This window comes from Helicoverpa armigera, chromosome 1 (genome assembly GCF_030705265.1).
Source record: "Helicoverpa armigera isolate CAAS_96S chromosome 1, ASM3070526v1, whole genome shotgun sequence".
In the NCBI taxonomy this organism is placed as follows: Eukaryota; Metazoa; Arthropoda; class Insecta; order Lepidoptera; family Noctuidae; genus Helicoverpa; species Helicoverpa armigera.
Window position 1 is genome coordinate 10504126 of NC_087120.1, and position 16961 is coordinate 10521086.

Consider the following 16961-nt stretch of genomic DNA (forward strand, 5'->3'; position numbering starts at 1 on the left):
GGGGCAAGCAGTTAGATCAACATAATTTTAAATCAGGCTTCGATCATGACAATATTAAAGAAAAGCTATTTGTCCCACAGAGTCAGTCGCCATAGATTTAACCCTGGAGGACTATGCGATGCGCGGGTACGCGACACAAAACGTGAACACTCACGTGGTCTCGCTGCAGTCGGCTAAAATCACTGCTTTGCATGAACCAAGTAAGTATTTAATCAAATCAAATCATCTTTATTGTGGTATGTATGCATCATAAATACAGGTCTTAAATAATTAAAATATGTTCAGCTATGTCCCGACGTTGACGCATACAATAATAAAATACAAATCGGAGGCCATTACATCTACAAACTTTGGCTTTATTAGGTCCTGCTCGTGCCATAATGTAACCGCACTAAAAGGAATGATTCAATATGAAATCTAGTACATAACAAATTACCGAAAGATATGAGAAAGGACAAGCCTTGTAACCGCGCCGATGTCTTTAGTAAAGGAATTAAAATAGACATATTTTAGGCCATTTGATCCCTATAAAGGGATTTTATTTTACGTCGAGCTTACTAAATCTTAAAATAAAGACACGTAGAAAAATACACTGCAAATATTCTATCTTTGACTAAATTAGTTTCCTTTTTATACAAAATGTGCAAAAGCAATTGTACAATTGCGGACTTAACGCCTTAGTTAAATGCTTTACTAAAAGCTTTCATTCGTCCATTTCAGAGACAGGGGAAATGAAACAAGCGTGGCTCCTGTCCGCACCTGATGCGTCGACAACAACGTAAGTACAAAAATAACGATAAAATAAAATAACATATACATAGTTATAGAGTAACCATCATCTGCATAAGCTTTTTCCAAATATGTGGAGGTCGGCTTCCAGTAAAACGTGATGCAGCTAAGTACCAGTGTTTTACATAGAGCGATTGCCAATCTGACCTTCTTAATCCAGTCCTCCGGGCAACCCTATAGCTCCTAGCGAGACTAGTTGTCAGACTTTCTACTTCTAACCTACCAGTAAAGATTGCCAAAGATGTTCAAATGATTTGTATCTGTGTGTCTGTTTGTGAACTAGTGGTTTTTTTTTCAAAAGTAGTTTAATCGGGATTTTTCTAGCCATCTTCAAAACATATATCTGTAAATATTAAAACCGATTTTCTTACAGTTTGTCTTCGTATTGGGGTCTTAAACCAGAATACCTTTGCATTCCAGGCCGTTCTTCCGTCTAGCAATCCAATGGTGCGCTATACCTTTGGAAAACTCGTTCGACTACTGCGGAATATGGACAGAACCTTTTGCCATGTCTGTCGACCCACTGCTCTTGTCGTGGCTTGCTTATCTGCCTACTTCGAAATCGGGTAAGTGTTAAGAAAAATGTTTAATGTATGAAGTGGAAAAAATTGATTGTTTGATCGAATAGGCTTCGGAAATACTGAACTGGCTATGTTTTATCCGCGTACGGCAAGAAGTTGCCCCGGGACGCTGATGAAATCGCGTGGAACAGCTAGTTAAATTATAAAACGGCGTTTGTCGTATGGGGGTGCCCCACTAAAATGTTTAAAGTATAATAGTTTTCAGTTGTAAATGTCAACAATTGTAGAAAATTCCAAGTGTACCTATAGACACTATTTATAGAAGTAACGATTCACGAGATACGATGGTGACAAGCCGTCACTGAAGTTTTGGAAATAGAATCTCATTTTACCTCTTGGGTGTGGAACCTTTACAAAGGTTATGAAAGGTGTCAATAAGACACAAAAAATATTATAGTCATTCATCACTTTTATTGCGAACTAAAAGCAAATTAAAATGTTTATTTATTTTGATATTTGAACTTCACAGATGCATCAACGATCTGCGCACTGAAGGGCATGTCATCGATGTCTCAAAACTCTTTTCGACGTCGTTCAACACCACCGGTTTGTATTATAGTTAGCTAGCTAATGATTTTAACTGGCCCAGTTTTACTGGTTACCGATGAAATGTTAGTTAGGTATCGGATAGTTAACTTAACGCTATCTGCCACATAAAAGCTGTTCATTTCATCTGTCAGTAATATTCCTGATTTTATCAGTAACCGGTGAAACTAAGCATGAATATTGCATTGTATTAAGATATAATGGGTACAGTATCGTTTATAGGTCACGCCCCAATTGTTCTATTAAAACATACTTGATGCTAAAGAAAATACATTTATTTTCGCAGACAAAAACAAGCACTAAAAATGAGTTACAAATAAAATAAAAGATGTTATACAAAAATGTGCAGTTTTGACTTTCCTCTCATTTTATTTTATAAGGTGTTTAAATTTTAATTTTGTATAGTCTTCGAGCGGACGCGGCGGCAGTCGAACGAATTCTGCGCGAGGAGCTGAGCTGGTGCACATGCGCTCTCGCAGCCAGGGCTCCAGCAGCGAGCCGAGCGAAAAGAAAGAGGTCAAGATGCCCGTCCCTATGGTATGTGCACAGTGCAATCATTAAGTTAACCCCGCCAAAGACCGATATAATCAGTACCTAACGGATGTTTTGTCGTAGAAAAATAGAACACACTGATAGCTGTGGTGATAGCCTACAAAAAGTCGATCCGAAAATAGAAGGAAATACATAGGGGAGTTCATAGAGTGTACATAGGGGAGTTGATAGAGTGTACATAGGAGAGTTCATAGAGTGTACGTAGGGGAGTTGATAGAGTGTACATAGGAGAGTTCATAGAGTGTACGTAGGGGAGTTAATAGAGTGTACATAGGGGAGTTCATAGAGTGTACATAGGGGAGTTCATAGAGTGTACATAGGGAAGTTGATAGAGTGTACATAGGGGAGTTCATAGAGTCTACATAGGGGAGTTCATAGAGTGTACATAGGGAAGTTGATAGAGTGTACATAGGGGAGTTCATAGAGTGTACATAGGGGAGTTGATAGAGTGTACATAGGAGAGTTCATAGAGTGTAGGGAGTTCATAGAGTGTACGTAGGGGAGTTAATAGAGTGTACATAGGGGAGTTCATAGAGTGTACATAGGGGAGTTCATAGAGTGTACATAGGGAAGTTGATAGAGTGTACATAGGGGAGTTCATAGAGTCTACATAGGGGAGTTCATAGAGTGTACATAGGGAAGTTGATAGAGTGTACATAGGGGAGTTCATAGAGTGTACATAGGGGAGTTCATAGAGTGTACATAGGGGAGTTCATAGAGTGTACATAGGGGAGTTCATAGAGTGTACATAGGGGAGTTCATAGAGTCTACATAGGGGAGTTCATAGAGTCTACATAGGGGAGTTCATAGAGTGTACATAGGGGAATACATGGGGGAGTTAATATAGCGTACATATAAAAATACATAGGGGAGTTCATAGTGTGTACATAAGGAAATATATAGGACAGTTCATAAAGGGTACTCATCTGTGAAATTTGAACTGGTAAAACAGGACCCTATTGTTTTCACTCCTCTGTCCGTCCGTCCGTCTGTCACCAGGCTGTATCTCATGAACCGTGATAGTTAGAGAGTTGAAATTTTCACAGATAATGTATTTCTGTTGCCGCTATAACAACAAATACTGAAAACTAGAATACAATAAATATTTTTTGGGGCTCCCTAACAAAAAACGTGATTTTTTTGTTCACTTTCTAACTAATGGTACGGAACCCTTCGTGTGCGATTCCGACTCGCACTTGGCCGGTTTTTTATTCTATTTATTTATTTATTATTGCTTGGAACTTTAGCAGTCGCAACCAGCCGAGACGTGGTGGACGGCCGAGAAGTTAGCAGATGTCTACAAGCGGCTGAAGGGCTTATTACTCAGCGTGGAGCTTGGCTTGGCGCTGGTGTACGTGACCATGAGCACGGCGTCAGCTATCGACTGCGCCACGCTCAGAGACGCTATGGATAGGCATGCCGCGGGCGCACATCGGGTACTGGCTATCAGGTAGCGACTGTTTTACTCATCAAAACGCTTTTATTAGCTTCACTTGTAATTACGTATGTAAGAAAATCTTGGAACCACTTCCCGATCTTCGATTAGGATGAAATTTTGCACACTCTATGGGTTCTGATGACAATACATGATTAAGTAAGAAACGTCATAAAAATCCAATTAATCCAAAAATTTTAGTGCGTGCTAAAAACATGTTTTTTATGTTATTATTTAGATGGCCAGTTTCACTGGTTGTTGATGATTTATCTGATAGCCTATCAGGAACTTATCCGACTGATAAACTTTTGGTTTGAAAGGTCTCGAATAGCAACATCTGGCAGAAATTATTATCAGCCTTTACTAACACTCTAACTGACCCGTCGGTAATCACTGAAACTGGGCCTAACTCTCCTTCCATATTTACATTATGGTTAAACTAAATAAATTATCAAATTATTTTTTTCTTTCGTGTAAACCATAAGTATTTCAGGACAGTTTTTAATCAGTTTCCTGCTTTCAGTCTTGGTCGCCTTTCGATGTGTTCAAGTGGTGCTTCCAAACAGCTGTGGCAAGCTTTACGACATGATGGTCCTACTTTTATTAAAGGCAGTAAGTACTTACGACACAATGCTTTTTTTGCGAATGATTCGTAAAATCATCCTTATGACCTTTAAGGTAGAATTCCGTGGGTCGCGGCTTACGACAGTCGTCGGCCGCGCGCGACGATAGTCAACCTATGAAAATGTATGGCGCCGCTGCCGAGGTCCGCGACACAAGCGCGCGGCCGACGAAATTCGTAAGCCGCGCGCGGCATTGTGTTGAAATTAGTAGATTTTGTTCGTCCGTTCCCTCTAGTCGAAGTGCTAATTGATATCCTTGAAGAAGAAGAGGATGACGTATTGCTGTGGCTGTATTATGAAAATAGATTACCAATCGACCCTATTTTTAAAAAGTAGAAATGATGAAGGATCCTACCCAATACTGATTCAAAAGCATTTGTATTGTAATGAAAACAAAAGGAAGTTTTGCCGAATAAATAAAAAACAATTCAATTCTGGTTTTACTAAAATTATATAGATGTTACTAAGCGCTAGACCATGTTGAGATGCATACGGCCGCGCGCGGCTTACGAAATTCGTCAGCCGCGCGCGACTGTCGCGGACCTCGGCAACGGTGCCATACATTTTCATAAGTTGACTATCGTCGCGCGCGGCCGACGACTGTCGTAAGCCGCGCGCGGCTGTCGTAGCCGCTATCCACGGAATTCTACCTTTACTTCTATCATTAATAAAAATATACGTTGTGTAGAAATGGTGAACTAAAAAAAATATGTGCAGTTTCAGGGATCCTCAAAGACTCGTTTCCTTGGAAGCTAGCCCTTTCGGACGTATCATGTCACACTCTAGAAGTATGTGCGGCGCCTGTGAGCTCCGAAGGACACGAGAAACCGACCAATGCCGGTCTAAAGTCGAACCTTAGAACGACTAAACTAGCGACGGCAAAAACCATACTAGAGCTGGTTTCTACTACTGTCACAATATCTGTAGTGACCAAGTCTGTGCAGTACAAGACTGTATCCAAGAAGGAAACGAAGAAATCCTCTGCGGTCGCTGTTGAAGAGAAGGTATGTATACTAAATAACATAATAGTTGTTCTTCAGAGTTTAAATTGTTACCCAATCTGAAAAAAAAAACCGAGTTTAAGAACTTTCTATTCTTATTTTGTGCCGGGCTTTTGCGCTTTGTAAAACCTAGTTCCCACTAACCATAATAGTTATTTTTAACTGATAGTGATATGTTTTTCACAGAAAACAAAGTATTTCACCAGCGGAACGGAGTTTAAACCATCTACTTTGAGGGAATTCATACGTGGTCCAGCAGGAAGGTAAGGCTTTAGTTTATTTTTTTAAAAGACGAAAATGATAAAATAAGTATGCACGAAACTCTAAATTGCCATTTGCATTGTTCTTATTGCAAGAAAAAACGTAAGCGTGTATTTATTAAATTAATGATATTCACATTTTATTGACCAGTCTCAACAATTATATTTCATTTTTCTTTCAGAAAAAAGAAATCAGCTGATGTAAGTGTTAACAGCTTTTTTAACGAATTTTCCTACCGTATACCTATTTCATTGTTTTACAATGTCATTATATTTGTTTATAGTCGTTACTGGCTGACCAGGCGCCGGAGGACGCCGACGATGAAGTTGTAACTATAACTGAGGGGCCGATAGTGTCTCTAGGCGTCCACGTACATGCCGACACGCCGCCCATTATCATCCGATTGGAACAAGACCAGGTAACATATTACTAACCGTGCATTGATTTAGGCCGGCTATACACGGACCGTATCCGCCGAATCAGTTGCAACTGCTCGAGCGGTTCGTGTATGTGCGTCCATAGAACTCTGCAGTTCACTGTGCAGTCGACAGCTTGAAGCTGTCGCCCTTGACTGCTACAAGCGGTCCGTGTATTTCCGGCGTCAGGCTTCCCGCCCACGTCAGACTTTTTGTTTGACAAATAATCGGAGCCATGGGGCACTAGGATTTTCTGTCCAACTTTTTGTAGGACGTGCTATCACTATGTTCTATTTTTCTCCTACAAAAAATTGGACGTGGGCAGGAAGCCACCGGTCCGGTGAATGACCCGGTATTTTTTTCTATTGGCATTCTTGTAATTTCCTAACGTTTTTTTGTTGTCGTTTAGGTTACGACAAACCACAGAGTGCTCGTATACACTTTGATCATAGATTCAATTAACAGTTACAGTACAGGCGCGGTGTCAAAGGGCAAGTCCATTTTGTACCTACATCGCATAAAGTGGGGGTTGGATTATGATTTCTGTTATTGGTAATCAGAAACAATTTCAACAGAGGCTAATTATTAAATAATATAATCAGGCTATTACTAATTTTTGTTCAGATGCTTTGAAGATGTACAATGTTTTTGGTGTTTCCATTCAGTGAGATGTAGTCAGCCATTCAGTTTTAAATATCATCATTAAAATTAATAAATCATTTTAATTATTGATATATTCATAAATACAGCTACGACGAATTGAATACGTTCTATAAAACAAGGGGTTAAAAGTTCGCGTCGGTAATGAGGGTTTTCTAAAATGGCGTCCACGAGGTGGCAGCACCGAGGCGTCAGGTCCAAGTACCCGTCAAAGTGCTTATCTTTACTATGAACCGTGAACGATTTTAGTGATTTTTATTGTATAATTAAAGCACTGCATTAGTGTTTTACAATTACAGTTGAGTAGATAAAAAAACTAAATCATATTGTGTAAACAAATTCTAGTACGTTGCGTTATCTGCCGTTCAACGAGCTTTTCCTTAGTACCAGTGACTTTTGCACCCCTCTTTCTAAGCTCAATTTTTAGTTCGGAAAACTTATTCCAACCGTAGTCCATAATAAAATCAATAACACTTCCAATATAACAGAATTTCAATAAACAATTAGTTCGGACCCTACAATTCCATACTATTTGACAGCTGTTTGGACCAGACGCATACGTGGCGCCACCCTGTGGCAGAAAAATTAGAGAAAACCCTCATTGGCTCAGTTAGTTCCATGTCTTTCAAGTATTCCAAATGAAACCTGTATGCAACAGTGTGTAGGTAAGGAAGGCAAGTGAATAGGTCATGTTTTGTTTATGATTGTATTTCGTTTGCAGTTGGCAAGTCCTCCTGCGAGCAGCCCGCTTGCTATCGAGCTAGAGATCGGTTTAAACTTGCCTTCTTTACGGAACATTTGAGCCACGGTGAAAGAAAGCTCAATATAGAGGTACTCACTCGATTATTATACAAACAATGTACTAAAAATTCATGAAATGCGATCTCTTCTAACGCATTCCTACTTTGATTGTCCTCAGTGATGTGAAGTGGTGGTCAGCGAAAAATATACAACCTGTATATAACATTAAATATTCACTTTAAAGACATAATGGAAACACCAAACAACATAACCAAAGTTTTAAGAAAACACCGCACTAAAAAGTGTAAAATTAGAGTAGTATCTACAGATAAATACGACTATTGGTTTAGGTCTTTTCTCAAGTAGATTTTACAAATTATGTCCGTAATTCTGTTCAATAAAAATTAGGATAAAAAACGCAATTTTGCAACATGTTTTTGTATGTAACGGTTAATTTAAAATGAACGATATTTTCTGTGTATAGCGTTTATTCTAATAATAAAGAAACGTAATATGTTCTTCTATTTTATTAAATAAATAATTATTGGAGACTGGTTAACCAAAAAGTTTTATACTGAGTCACGGCATCCACTTTGATCACTTTTGTGTACGTACTTTTTATATTTTTATTTAGTACCTGTCAGTGGTATAAATTATGTACTGAAACCCTTTTCACCGACACACATCTCCGCTTATCTTTTTGTACTTTGTAGTGAAAAATCGCTATTAGACATACACAAGGCGAAAGAATTAGGTTTACAATTTGTTATGATCTAAAGAAACCATACTGCTTTATAGATAGTATAAGTAGTTCCGACTAGTCACAATATATTATTATTAGTATATAGAAATTTTTGGTCACATTATTGAACAAGTATCAATTACCTTATAATGATATCATTACTTTTTAGCTCCACATAGTGGCTGCAGCGATACACTGTTTCACCCACATTAATACCTTGATGAAACGCCCGCCAGTTAATCTCCCCAGGCCTACTACATCTTCAATGGGAGGCTCGCATAAATCTCTTATACGGTACGTACTAACATATTTCAATTAGCGTTAGAAATTAAAGACTGAAAAGACTATATCAGATTTATATACACATACATTTTTTAGTAATACTCGACATGAAAAAACCTTGTTCAATTTTTTTTAAAACCAAAGTTCTCCATTTATAGGTCTGTGTCGGACATAGAGGAAGTTCCGTCGGTTTCGGAAGATCTGAGTGACGCTCACTCTGAACTGATATCGATATTTGATCGCGCAGCACAAAGACGTGAGTTTTTAACGTTTTTTTAAATGTATAAAACAACATTGCATAGTATTCACATTAATTTATGTATGTTGTAACATTTTCAATTTGTCTTAATTTCCAGAAAGACCATTGAAAACGTTCTTCTGGTTCCAATGGGTGGTTAGCCGCGCAACGCTAATAGTGGCCTCGGAGACCGTGAAGTTGGCACTCGATATGGACGACATGATTCTTACCATTGATATACAGCAAGAGTACAATCAGCTCAAAATAAAACTGGCATCCGCATCTATCAAGCATTATAAACGGTAGTACATAATAACAACGGATATCTCATTCTGATCAAAGTAACTATGTAGAAGCAATAAGTTCCATGTCCGCTAATCTGTGGCCGATTTTATGCATACTACAAAAGATCGGCCCGATTATCTGCCATACAAAAAGTCTACCGTGCCGACCTTCCTAAATTAAAAATTACAGTCCACAAAGTGCTTGTCCTTACTCGAGTTATTTAAGTAAATCAAGCTCATAGTCTACTGCAGTACTAATTATTATGTTGTATATGTTACCAGGGATGACAACGACGAATGGGTGGCTGGCGTGATGAGTGGCAGAGTACTGGAGGTCAGAGAGCCCGCCAAAGCTGAAGAAGACGCACATTTTCTAACTGTCACCGTCACACAAGCACAGTGAGTAATTTATTTGATTCCCGACGTGACGATATGCGTGTCATTTAATAAAAAAAATCATCATGCTTTAATACATATTGCCCAATAGCTTAAAACACACCTGTATTTAAAATTGAATACTTATTTCTAATGTCTTATTATCTTGCTCGTTCAGTATTCCATATATAAGCAATCTCAAACCTATTTAATTTCTAGGGTATCTAACTTACCTCCTGGCTGGAAAGAAGAATTACACCCTAAATTATTGGAACAGACTAATGTAAGTTTTTTGACAATTCTATGATGTTTTGTGACACGAAGGAAGGAAAGATAAGTGCAGATGCCTTAAGGCGGGTAGATCAGACGCCTTCTTGTAGGTCAAGTAACGTATGGTAGGCGTGACCAAAACAATAAGCTAAACTAAGGAAGCGTTCGGGTTCCTTGACAAAGCTGTCAAAGATTGGTCTTGATGGATTGGTACTTTGGTTTCAAAAAAAGGGCAGGTTCCAAAGAAGGCGTATGAGTCCTCCAAAAACCCGAATTTTGGCGCGCTACTTTCTTCTATCATATCTCCGCTAATCATTTTGTTCTCCTGGCTTTGTAACAACATACTTCCCAATAAAATTAATAACAAAAATAATAAACTGTATGACTTAACAGTAGTAACTCGAGTTGTTTTGTGAATAGAATGAACTGGACCCACGTTTTATTTATTTCAGATGTCTGATGATGTCGTATGGGAAGTGTATGCGACGCTGGCCCCACTGGAAGCGCTGATTCAGCCAGACATTCTGGATAATGTTATGTCTCTGGTCAGAGAGATGGCGCCACGAGCATTCTGCCCGCTGAAGGCTGAGATAGAAAAAAGGTAAGTCTCTTTTCATTTTGTGATCCCTTAATCTGTATCTATGTTACATGTACTGTTCGTATAACCATTAAGTAACGTTACATAATACCATTTGCCATATACAATATAACTAGCTCGCAGCTTTGCCCACGTGGTGTGTTGATGAAAAGTACATGAGCCTATGTGCTAATCCAGGGTGTCACCTGTCTACATACCAGTATTCAACCAAATCGGTCCAGCCGTTTTTGCGTGAAAGAATAACAAACATACACCACATACATTCTCGCAAACTTTCACATTTATAATATTAGTAGGATAGTAGGATTTATAATATTCGCAGGATTTAATGTCGTGGTAAACTTACAATTTGGACTTTCAGGGATACGGTTTGGCAATGGCCGTACTTTTATTTAACGGCGGGGGGTATTCGAGTGCTGATCACAGGGGAACATTTGGCCAAAGAGAAAAATGTGGATGACACCATTATATTGTCTGTAAGTAGCTATTAATTTATTAGTAAAAAAATATTTCGAGAGGTTTACGGTTTTTATTCTTAATTTTAGGTATATTAATATACTAGCTTTTGCCCGCAACTTCGTTCGCGTGGAATAGTGACTGCCGGCAGATTTTTGGTTTGACCAATAGATGGCGCTATTATGTCCGGAATAAATTTCATTTTTTATTTTTTTTAGTAATAAAAGCTATCCTATGTCCTTTCTCAAGTTCTAAACTATGTCTGTGCCAAATTTCACACAAATCGGTTCAGTAGTTTAGGCGTGAAGAAAAGACAGACAGACAGACAGACAGAAAGACAGACAGACAGAGTTACTTTCACATTTATAATATTACTAGCTTTTCCCCGCAACTTCGTTCGCGTGGAATAGTGACTACCAGCAGATTTTTTATTTGACCAATAGATGGCGCTATATGTCCGGAATAATTTTATTTTTATTTTATTTTTTGTAATAAAAACTATCCTATGTCCTTTCTCAAGTTTCAAACTATGTCTGTACCAAATTTCACACAAATCGGTTCAGTAGTTTAGGCGTGAAGAAAAGACAGACAGACAGACAGACAGACAGAGTTACTTTCGCATTTATAATATTAGTTTGGATTAGGATTCTGTGCTTTGTTTTGAAACCTCAAAATATTTAATTTTTCAGATAGGATCCATCAGTGTCAATCCGCATCCAGAGAATCCTATTTGCCGGTGCGTATTTACTTGTGTACAATTGTAATTGATGTTTTTTGAAAAACAAAAGAGTTATGGCTTCATCTGATTACGCCATTTTGCGTACAAAGCTTAGCCAGTCAAAAGACCAGACTTTAGAAAGCGAAGAAGCTCTTAAGCAATAAATACTATTACGAGGGCGGGTCAATAAGTCCGTGACTTTTGGAATAAAACACAGATTTTTTGATAAATAAATCATTTTATTTTTCAACTTAGTCCCCCTTGAGCTCTATACACTTTGTCCAACACTTCTCCAATTTTTTTATCCCTTCCAAAAAATAGGATTTGTCGAGGTCCTCAAAATCGGCCCACTGTTTAGAACACACACATTAGAAACCCACTGTTTTGACTGTTGTTTGGTCTCTGGTGTGTTGTGATGGATCCATGTTTCGTGCACTGTTACAAAACAGCGCAAAAACTCCTCTATATTGCGATTAAACAACGCCAAACCTTCCTGTGAAGTTGTTACACGATTGCGTTTGTGGTCGACTGTGAGCAAACGCGGCACCCATCTTGCGAAAAGCTTTCTCATGCCCAAGTGATCATTCAAAATTGAAACCACTGAGCCATGCGAGATCCCTATGGCTTCAACAATCTCTTGCACTTTCAATCTTCGGTCGGCCAACACCATACCGTGGATTTTTTCGGGTGAAGAGACTTCAACTGGGCGTCCAGGGCGTTCGGCATCTTCAGTGCTTGTACGGCCACAACGAAATTCAGTAAACCACTTTTTTACGATTGAAAACAATGGTGCAGAGTCCCCATAGTATTTATCAAGCTTAGCCTTGGTTTCGGTAATGGTTTTTTTTCGCTAAAAATAATGCTTAATGAGCACACGAAATTCACTTTGTTCCATTTTTTCCTCAGATTACTGGGTAGTCTGATAAAGATAGCTGTAAAACACAATCTAACTGACGCAGCAAGTTCAAATTTTGTCAGGAGTCACCTGATAGATGCCTGTTAACAGGAGTAGTGTTGCTTTTTCAGTAAAGAGGTCAGAAATTCAAAAAGTCACGGACTTATTGACCCGCCCTCGTATTTCCTCTCAAGCAAACCAACGAGTGGATGGTAACAACTTGACGAGTGGTATTGTGTTTTTTGAAAAAGTAAATGCTTAAATAAAATTTCTCCACTTTTCTCCTGTTGTCATTTTCTGATTGTTAATATCGAAAAATTAAGTCTTCAAGCCTTCCCGTTGATAAAATATTTAACTATGGATTTATGTCACTAATTCTCGACTATAATTTTCTGTGTTGTGTGTTACCCAGACGTACAATAAGTGCGACCCCGGACGGTGGTTGGCAGGCAGCCGCTGGTGCTTTCGAAGGGCGTCAGTATGAGGTCGTGATGCAAACAGTGGCGCTACACTCTACACAGTTCAAAGAAATGACTCAAGCTGAGGTAAGGCTTAATGTCCTTCATATTATATTTACTTACTTTTTTGTGAAAATATTACTTTTAAAAAATAATGTTTATGGAGTTTCTTGCCGTCTCTTCTCCATGGGACCAACTTTTTGGAACCGTGCAACTAGTTTGCGGTTTCATAGGAGCCTGCAAAAGCCTATTTGAAGTAAAAACATTTGACTTTGACATCTGAATACTTTTTCTTTCGAAAGAAACGTTTAAGTGGGTCCCGGCTGTCATTGAACATTTTGATCAGTCATTAGAGGTAGTCAGGAGCCAGATAGGCTGAGAACCTATCGTACCATGGGATATTGTGGAGCCATCTGAGTTGCGAACTTCGGACAATTCTTCTTTTCCTATCATTCATATAATTTCTCAGGCATCACATAGGTGATCACTCCCTTTCCTTCCATCCACTTTCTACTAATCTATCCTAAAAGCTCCGAAACTACTGAACCGATTTGAAAAACCTTAGAGAGAGAGAGAGAGCTTTGGAGAGCTAGACTATCCTGTAGTGAAATAATCCTGACCATTGTTATCTTTTTTTACAGTCGGTAAGCGCAGAGTGTAAGGGTACGGGAAGTGAAAACCCTGCCCTGAAGTGGAGCCAGAGAATCAAGATGCCAGATATCGTGCCTATACTACATCCGTAAGTACCGATTATACCAAGTATTATAATAAGAATCATTAAGAATTGTTACAAGCGCTCGAGGTTAACGGTCTGGTCTAAATGCGAATTTGCTAAAAGCGAAAAGAAAATCTTTTCATTTCTAAAAATAATCAAACTGTGGGGTAAAGAATTAAAATGAAATAAAAAACCTTTATGTTAGGTATGGTAAGAACAGGCTGCAGTTGATAGAATAGAGCTAATCTAGCTAGATCATCATTTTCTATAAAAAACAACTATTTATGTAATAAAAAAAAAACTTGAAAAATTTATAGTATAACAATTAGAAAACTGACGTTTACGTTGTGTGTGAACTCTCCCATAAGTTAGAGGCCTGTAGAGGGCCTGTAGAGATTTCTTAAGAAATCTGCAGTGCCTTTTTACTTGATTTCTTCTTGGCCCTTACTGACGTTTACTTTGTGGGTGAACACTCCCATAACGGGCTTGTTAGAAGATATTTCTTGAAAAATAAGCAGTGACTTTATACTAGTTTAAAACTTTTAAATAAATAAAGTTTTCCCTTAAAAGTATTGTTTTTATTGTAAAGGCTGGAGGTATGCTGCGTCCTTGCTCCCGCGTTATACGTGAGCGGCGTGCTGGCCAGCGGTCCGGCGATCGAGTTCAACCTCGTGTCGGACTGCAGCTTCGAGTTCGGCGTCGAACAACTAGTGCTGCTCGACCAATTCTGCAAGGATTTCGTCAACGCGGCGCAAACTGATTACATGTGATTACTCACTTTTATTGTATTAAATCTGAACTTTACTAAGTCATCATCTCCCGAGCCTTTTCCCAACTATGTCGGGGTCGGCTTCCAGTCTAAGAGGATGCGGCTGAGTACCAGTGATCGATCTAGCATAAAGCTAAGCAACGCTCGGTGCATTCGTTCGGTGGATGGGTGACCATCTTGACATGACTAGTTCTTCCTTATTTCGGAAGGCACGATAAATTGGTGGGTACCGGCTGTCATTTCAACATCTTTTGCAGTCGTTACGGGTAGTTATCATGGGGTATCAGGATGAAACTGGATTGTGGAGGCCAGATAAGCAGTTACTCCATGTAAAACATTGGTTCTCAACTGCATCCGGTTAGACTGGTAGACGACCCGACCCCAACTTAGTTGCCAAAAGAGATGATGATGGTTAAATCTTAACTTTAAGCAGAAATCTATTCTAAATATGGCATAATTATACGTAAATAAATGTGGCATTATAGTTCCTTGTTATTAAGTCACTTATTTTCTTAATCGCAGCTCTGTTGGATCAGTGCAAGCGATAGACAAGCACGGCGTCTGCCCTTACGCGAATCTCATCATGAGCGATCTAGACTTCTACTCGGCGAGCGAAATGACGGTCGACGACACAGTGTTTGGTAATAAAACTTTGTCTTCAAATAAATTAGTTCAGTAGAACGCCGATAATCCGATTTAATTGGGACCAGGGTCGATACGGAGAATCAGACGTACTGGATACAAGGATATACGGACAATAGGAAAAATGAACTGTAACATGAATAAACTCTTATAAAGTTGAGCATATAACTTCTACAGTATAGTTTGAATGGTGATGATGATGATGATCTTGATTAAAATATGCATAAAAATTGGTTAAAAACGTTTAATTTTACGATTAGGACCGATTCTAATAATTAGCGTTTCTGTTAACATCTAACATTCGGCATTCGGATAATCGGCGTTCTATAGTATATAATTTATTATATGTGGTTTTTCTGTACTAATGATCTTCTTTCAGACCACAAGGTCAATGTTGAGGCAGGTCGCACATGTGACTCCGGTATAGAGACGATTGCTTCATCCTCCAAAACTAAGACGACTGATGACGCGCCGCCCCTAAGGAGGTCCTTTTCCGTGGGATTTGTTGAGAAGTGAGTGCAATTTCGCTTATTTTGAAAATGGCTTCATTTTTTTTTGCGATGGCAAGATCTGTCAAATGACCCTACCGGCTGTGGGTGAGGGAGTGTCAGACTTTTACTGACTAAAAATCCATCGTGGTTCGTCGTATTCCTTTTATGTACCAGGGCCGCGGTAACACTTCGCACGCGGTACTTCATCACACCCTGGAATTGTGTCCTCGAAATTTCGACATTATTTTCAGACTAGCTTCTGCCAGCGATTTCACCCTCATCCCGTGGGCACCTTTGCACGAACCCGGATAAAACATAAAAATTATTACAAGGTGTAATAATTTTTCAAATCGGTCCAGTAGTTCCTGAGATTACCACGTTCAAACAAACAATCACTTCAGCTTCAGCCCACGCGACATGTCCCTGGTCCTGCATCCCGAAGACAGAATATTACATTAAATCTAAATCAACCTAATTTTGTTCGCAGTCCATGCCCGTCGCAGTTTCTAGAAGTTTTCGTGACGATGGGCGTAGTAGAAGTTTCTTTGTATATAGCGGATGACAATAGCCCGGAGGTGGGAGCGTTGCGTCCGCCCGTCGCGAGCCCGACGAAGCCCGTTAGCCCTGAACCATCACAGAATGTGCAGGTATCATATTGCTTTACGTCTCCGAAGTTAGCCATTTATTGCATGTAGTATTTTGTTATATCGATCACACAGTCACTATCGTATTTTTCAATTACAACTATTTTACAACAAATGGTTATGGGCCCAGCCCTACCAATGTTGTAATTGTAACGCATATGTGTTAAAATGTCGCACGGTGATACAAATGTAGTTCCCTCGGGATCCGGGGCATCCATTCTTTCTGTAAAAAGTTTATGCGAGAAAAGTGGTTATCCGGAATGGAAATTTAAGATGCGCATGTACTTAATGCACGAAGACTTTTGGTCTAGTCTTCGTGCATTAAGTACATTAACAAACTCTTATTTGACACGCTTGTAGTCCGCGGGTGACGGGGATGTAAAATCGAAAATTGATTGGAATTAAACGATAAACTACATCCATGTAAAGCGTTCCCCTCAAATTGTCTCATAAAATCTTGTGTTCGCGTCGCGTCTTCAGATATTGAAGCTTACAAAATCGGTTAAACACCTGGATATATATATTTTTTAGGGTTCCGTACCCAAAGGGTAAAACGGGACCCTATTGTTTTCGCTCCTCTGTCTGTCCGTCCGTCCGTCCGTCCGTCCGTACGTCACCAGGCTGTATCTTATGAATCGTGATAGGGAGTTGAAATTTTGAGAGATGATGTATTTCTGTTGCCGCTATACCAACAAATACTGAAAACTAGAATGAAATAAATGTTTTGGGGGCTCCCATACAACAAACGTGATTTTGTGCTCATTTTTGCTCTGGTACGG

At 39.1% G+C, this 16961-nt stretch overlaps 1 protein-coding gene across 5 annotated transcripts in view; it reads left to right on the top strand.

Moving 5' to 3' along the window:
• The window catches only part of LOC110374583 (intermembrane lipid transfer protein VPS13B), a 58785-nt gene that overhangs the window by 12095 nt on the left and 29729 nt on the right, over nt 1-16961 (top strand). For all 5 annotated transcript variants that reach the window (XM_064035092.1, XM_064035098.1, XM_064035096.1 and 2 more), the window contains exons 16-40: nt 81-200; nt 721-778; nt 1210-1355; nt 1840-1916; nt 2322-2453; nt 3716-3918; nt 4427-4515; nt 5244-5530; nt 5714-5790; nt 5970-5988; nt 6072-6206; nt 8517-8641; nt 8788-8885; nt 8986-9169; nt 9434-9550; nt 9746-9809; nt 10249-10397; nt 10756-10870; nt 11540-11586; nt 12876-13008; nt 13563-13660; nt 14226-14402; nt 14928-15046; nt 15427-15559; nt 16026-16185. In XM_064035092.1, the coding sequence (XP_063891162.1) occupies nt 81-200; nt 721-778; nt 1210-1355; nt 1840-1916; nt 2322-2453; nt 3716-3918; nt 4427-4515; nt 5244-5530; nt 5714-5790; nt 5970-5988; nt 6072-6206; nt 8517-8641; nt 8788-8885; nt 8986-9169; nt 9434-9550; nt 9746-9809; nt 10249-10397; nt 10756-10870; nt 11540-11586; nt 12876-13008; nt 13563-13660; nt 14226-14402; nt 14928-15046; nt 15427-15559; nt 16026-16185 (3062 nt within the window). The remainder of the gene's footprint in view (nt 1-80; nt 201-720; nt 779-1209; nt 1356-1839; nt 1917-2321; nt 2454-3715; nt 3919-4426; nt 4516-5243; nt 5531-5713; nt 5791-5969; nt 5989-6071; nt 6207-8516; nt 8642-8787; nt 8886-8985; nt 9170-9433; nt 9551-9745; nt 9810-10248; nt 10398-10755; nt 10871-11539; nt 11587-12875; nt 13009-13562; nt 13661-14225; nt 14403-14927; nt 15047-15426; nt 15560-16025; nt 16186-16961) is intronic.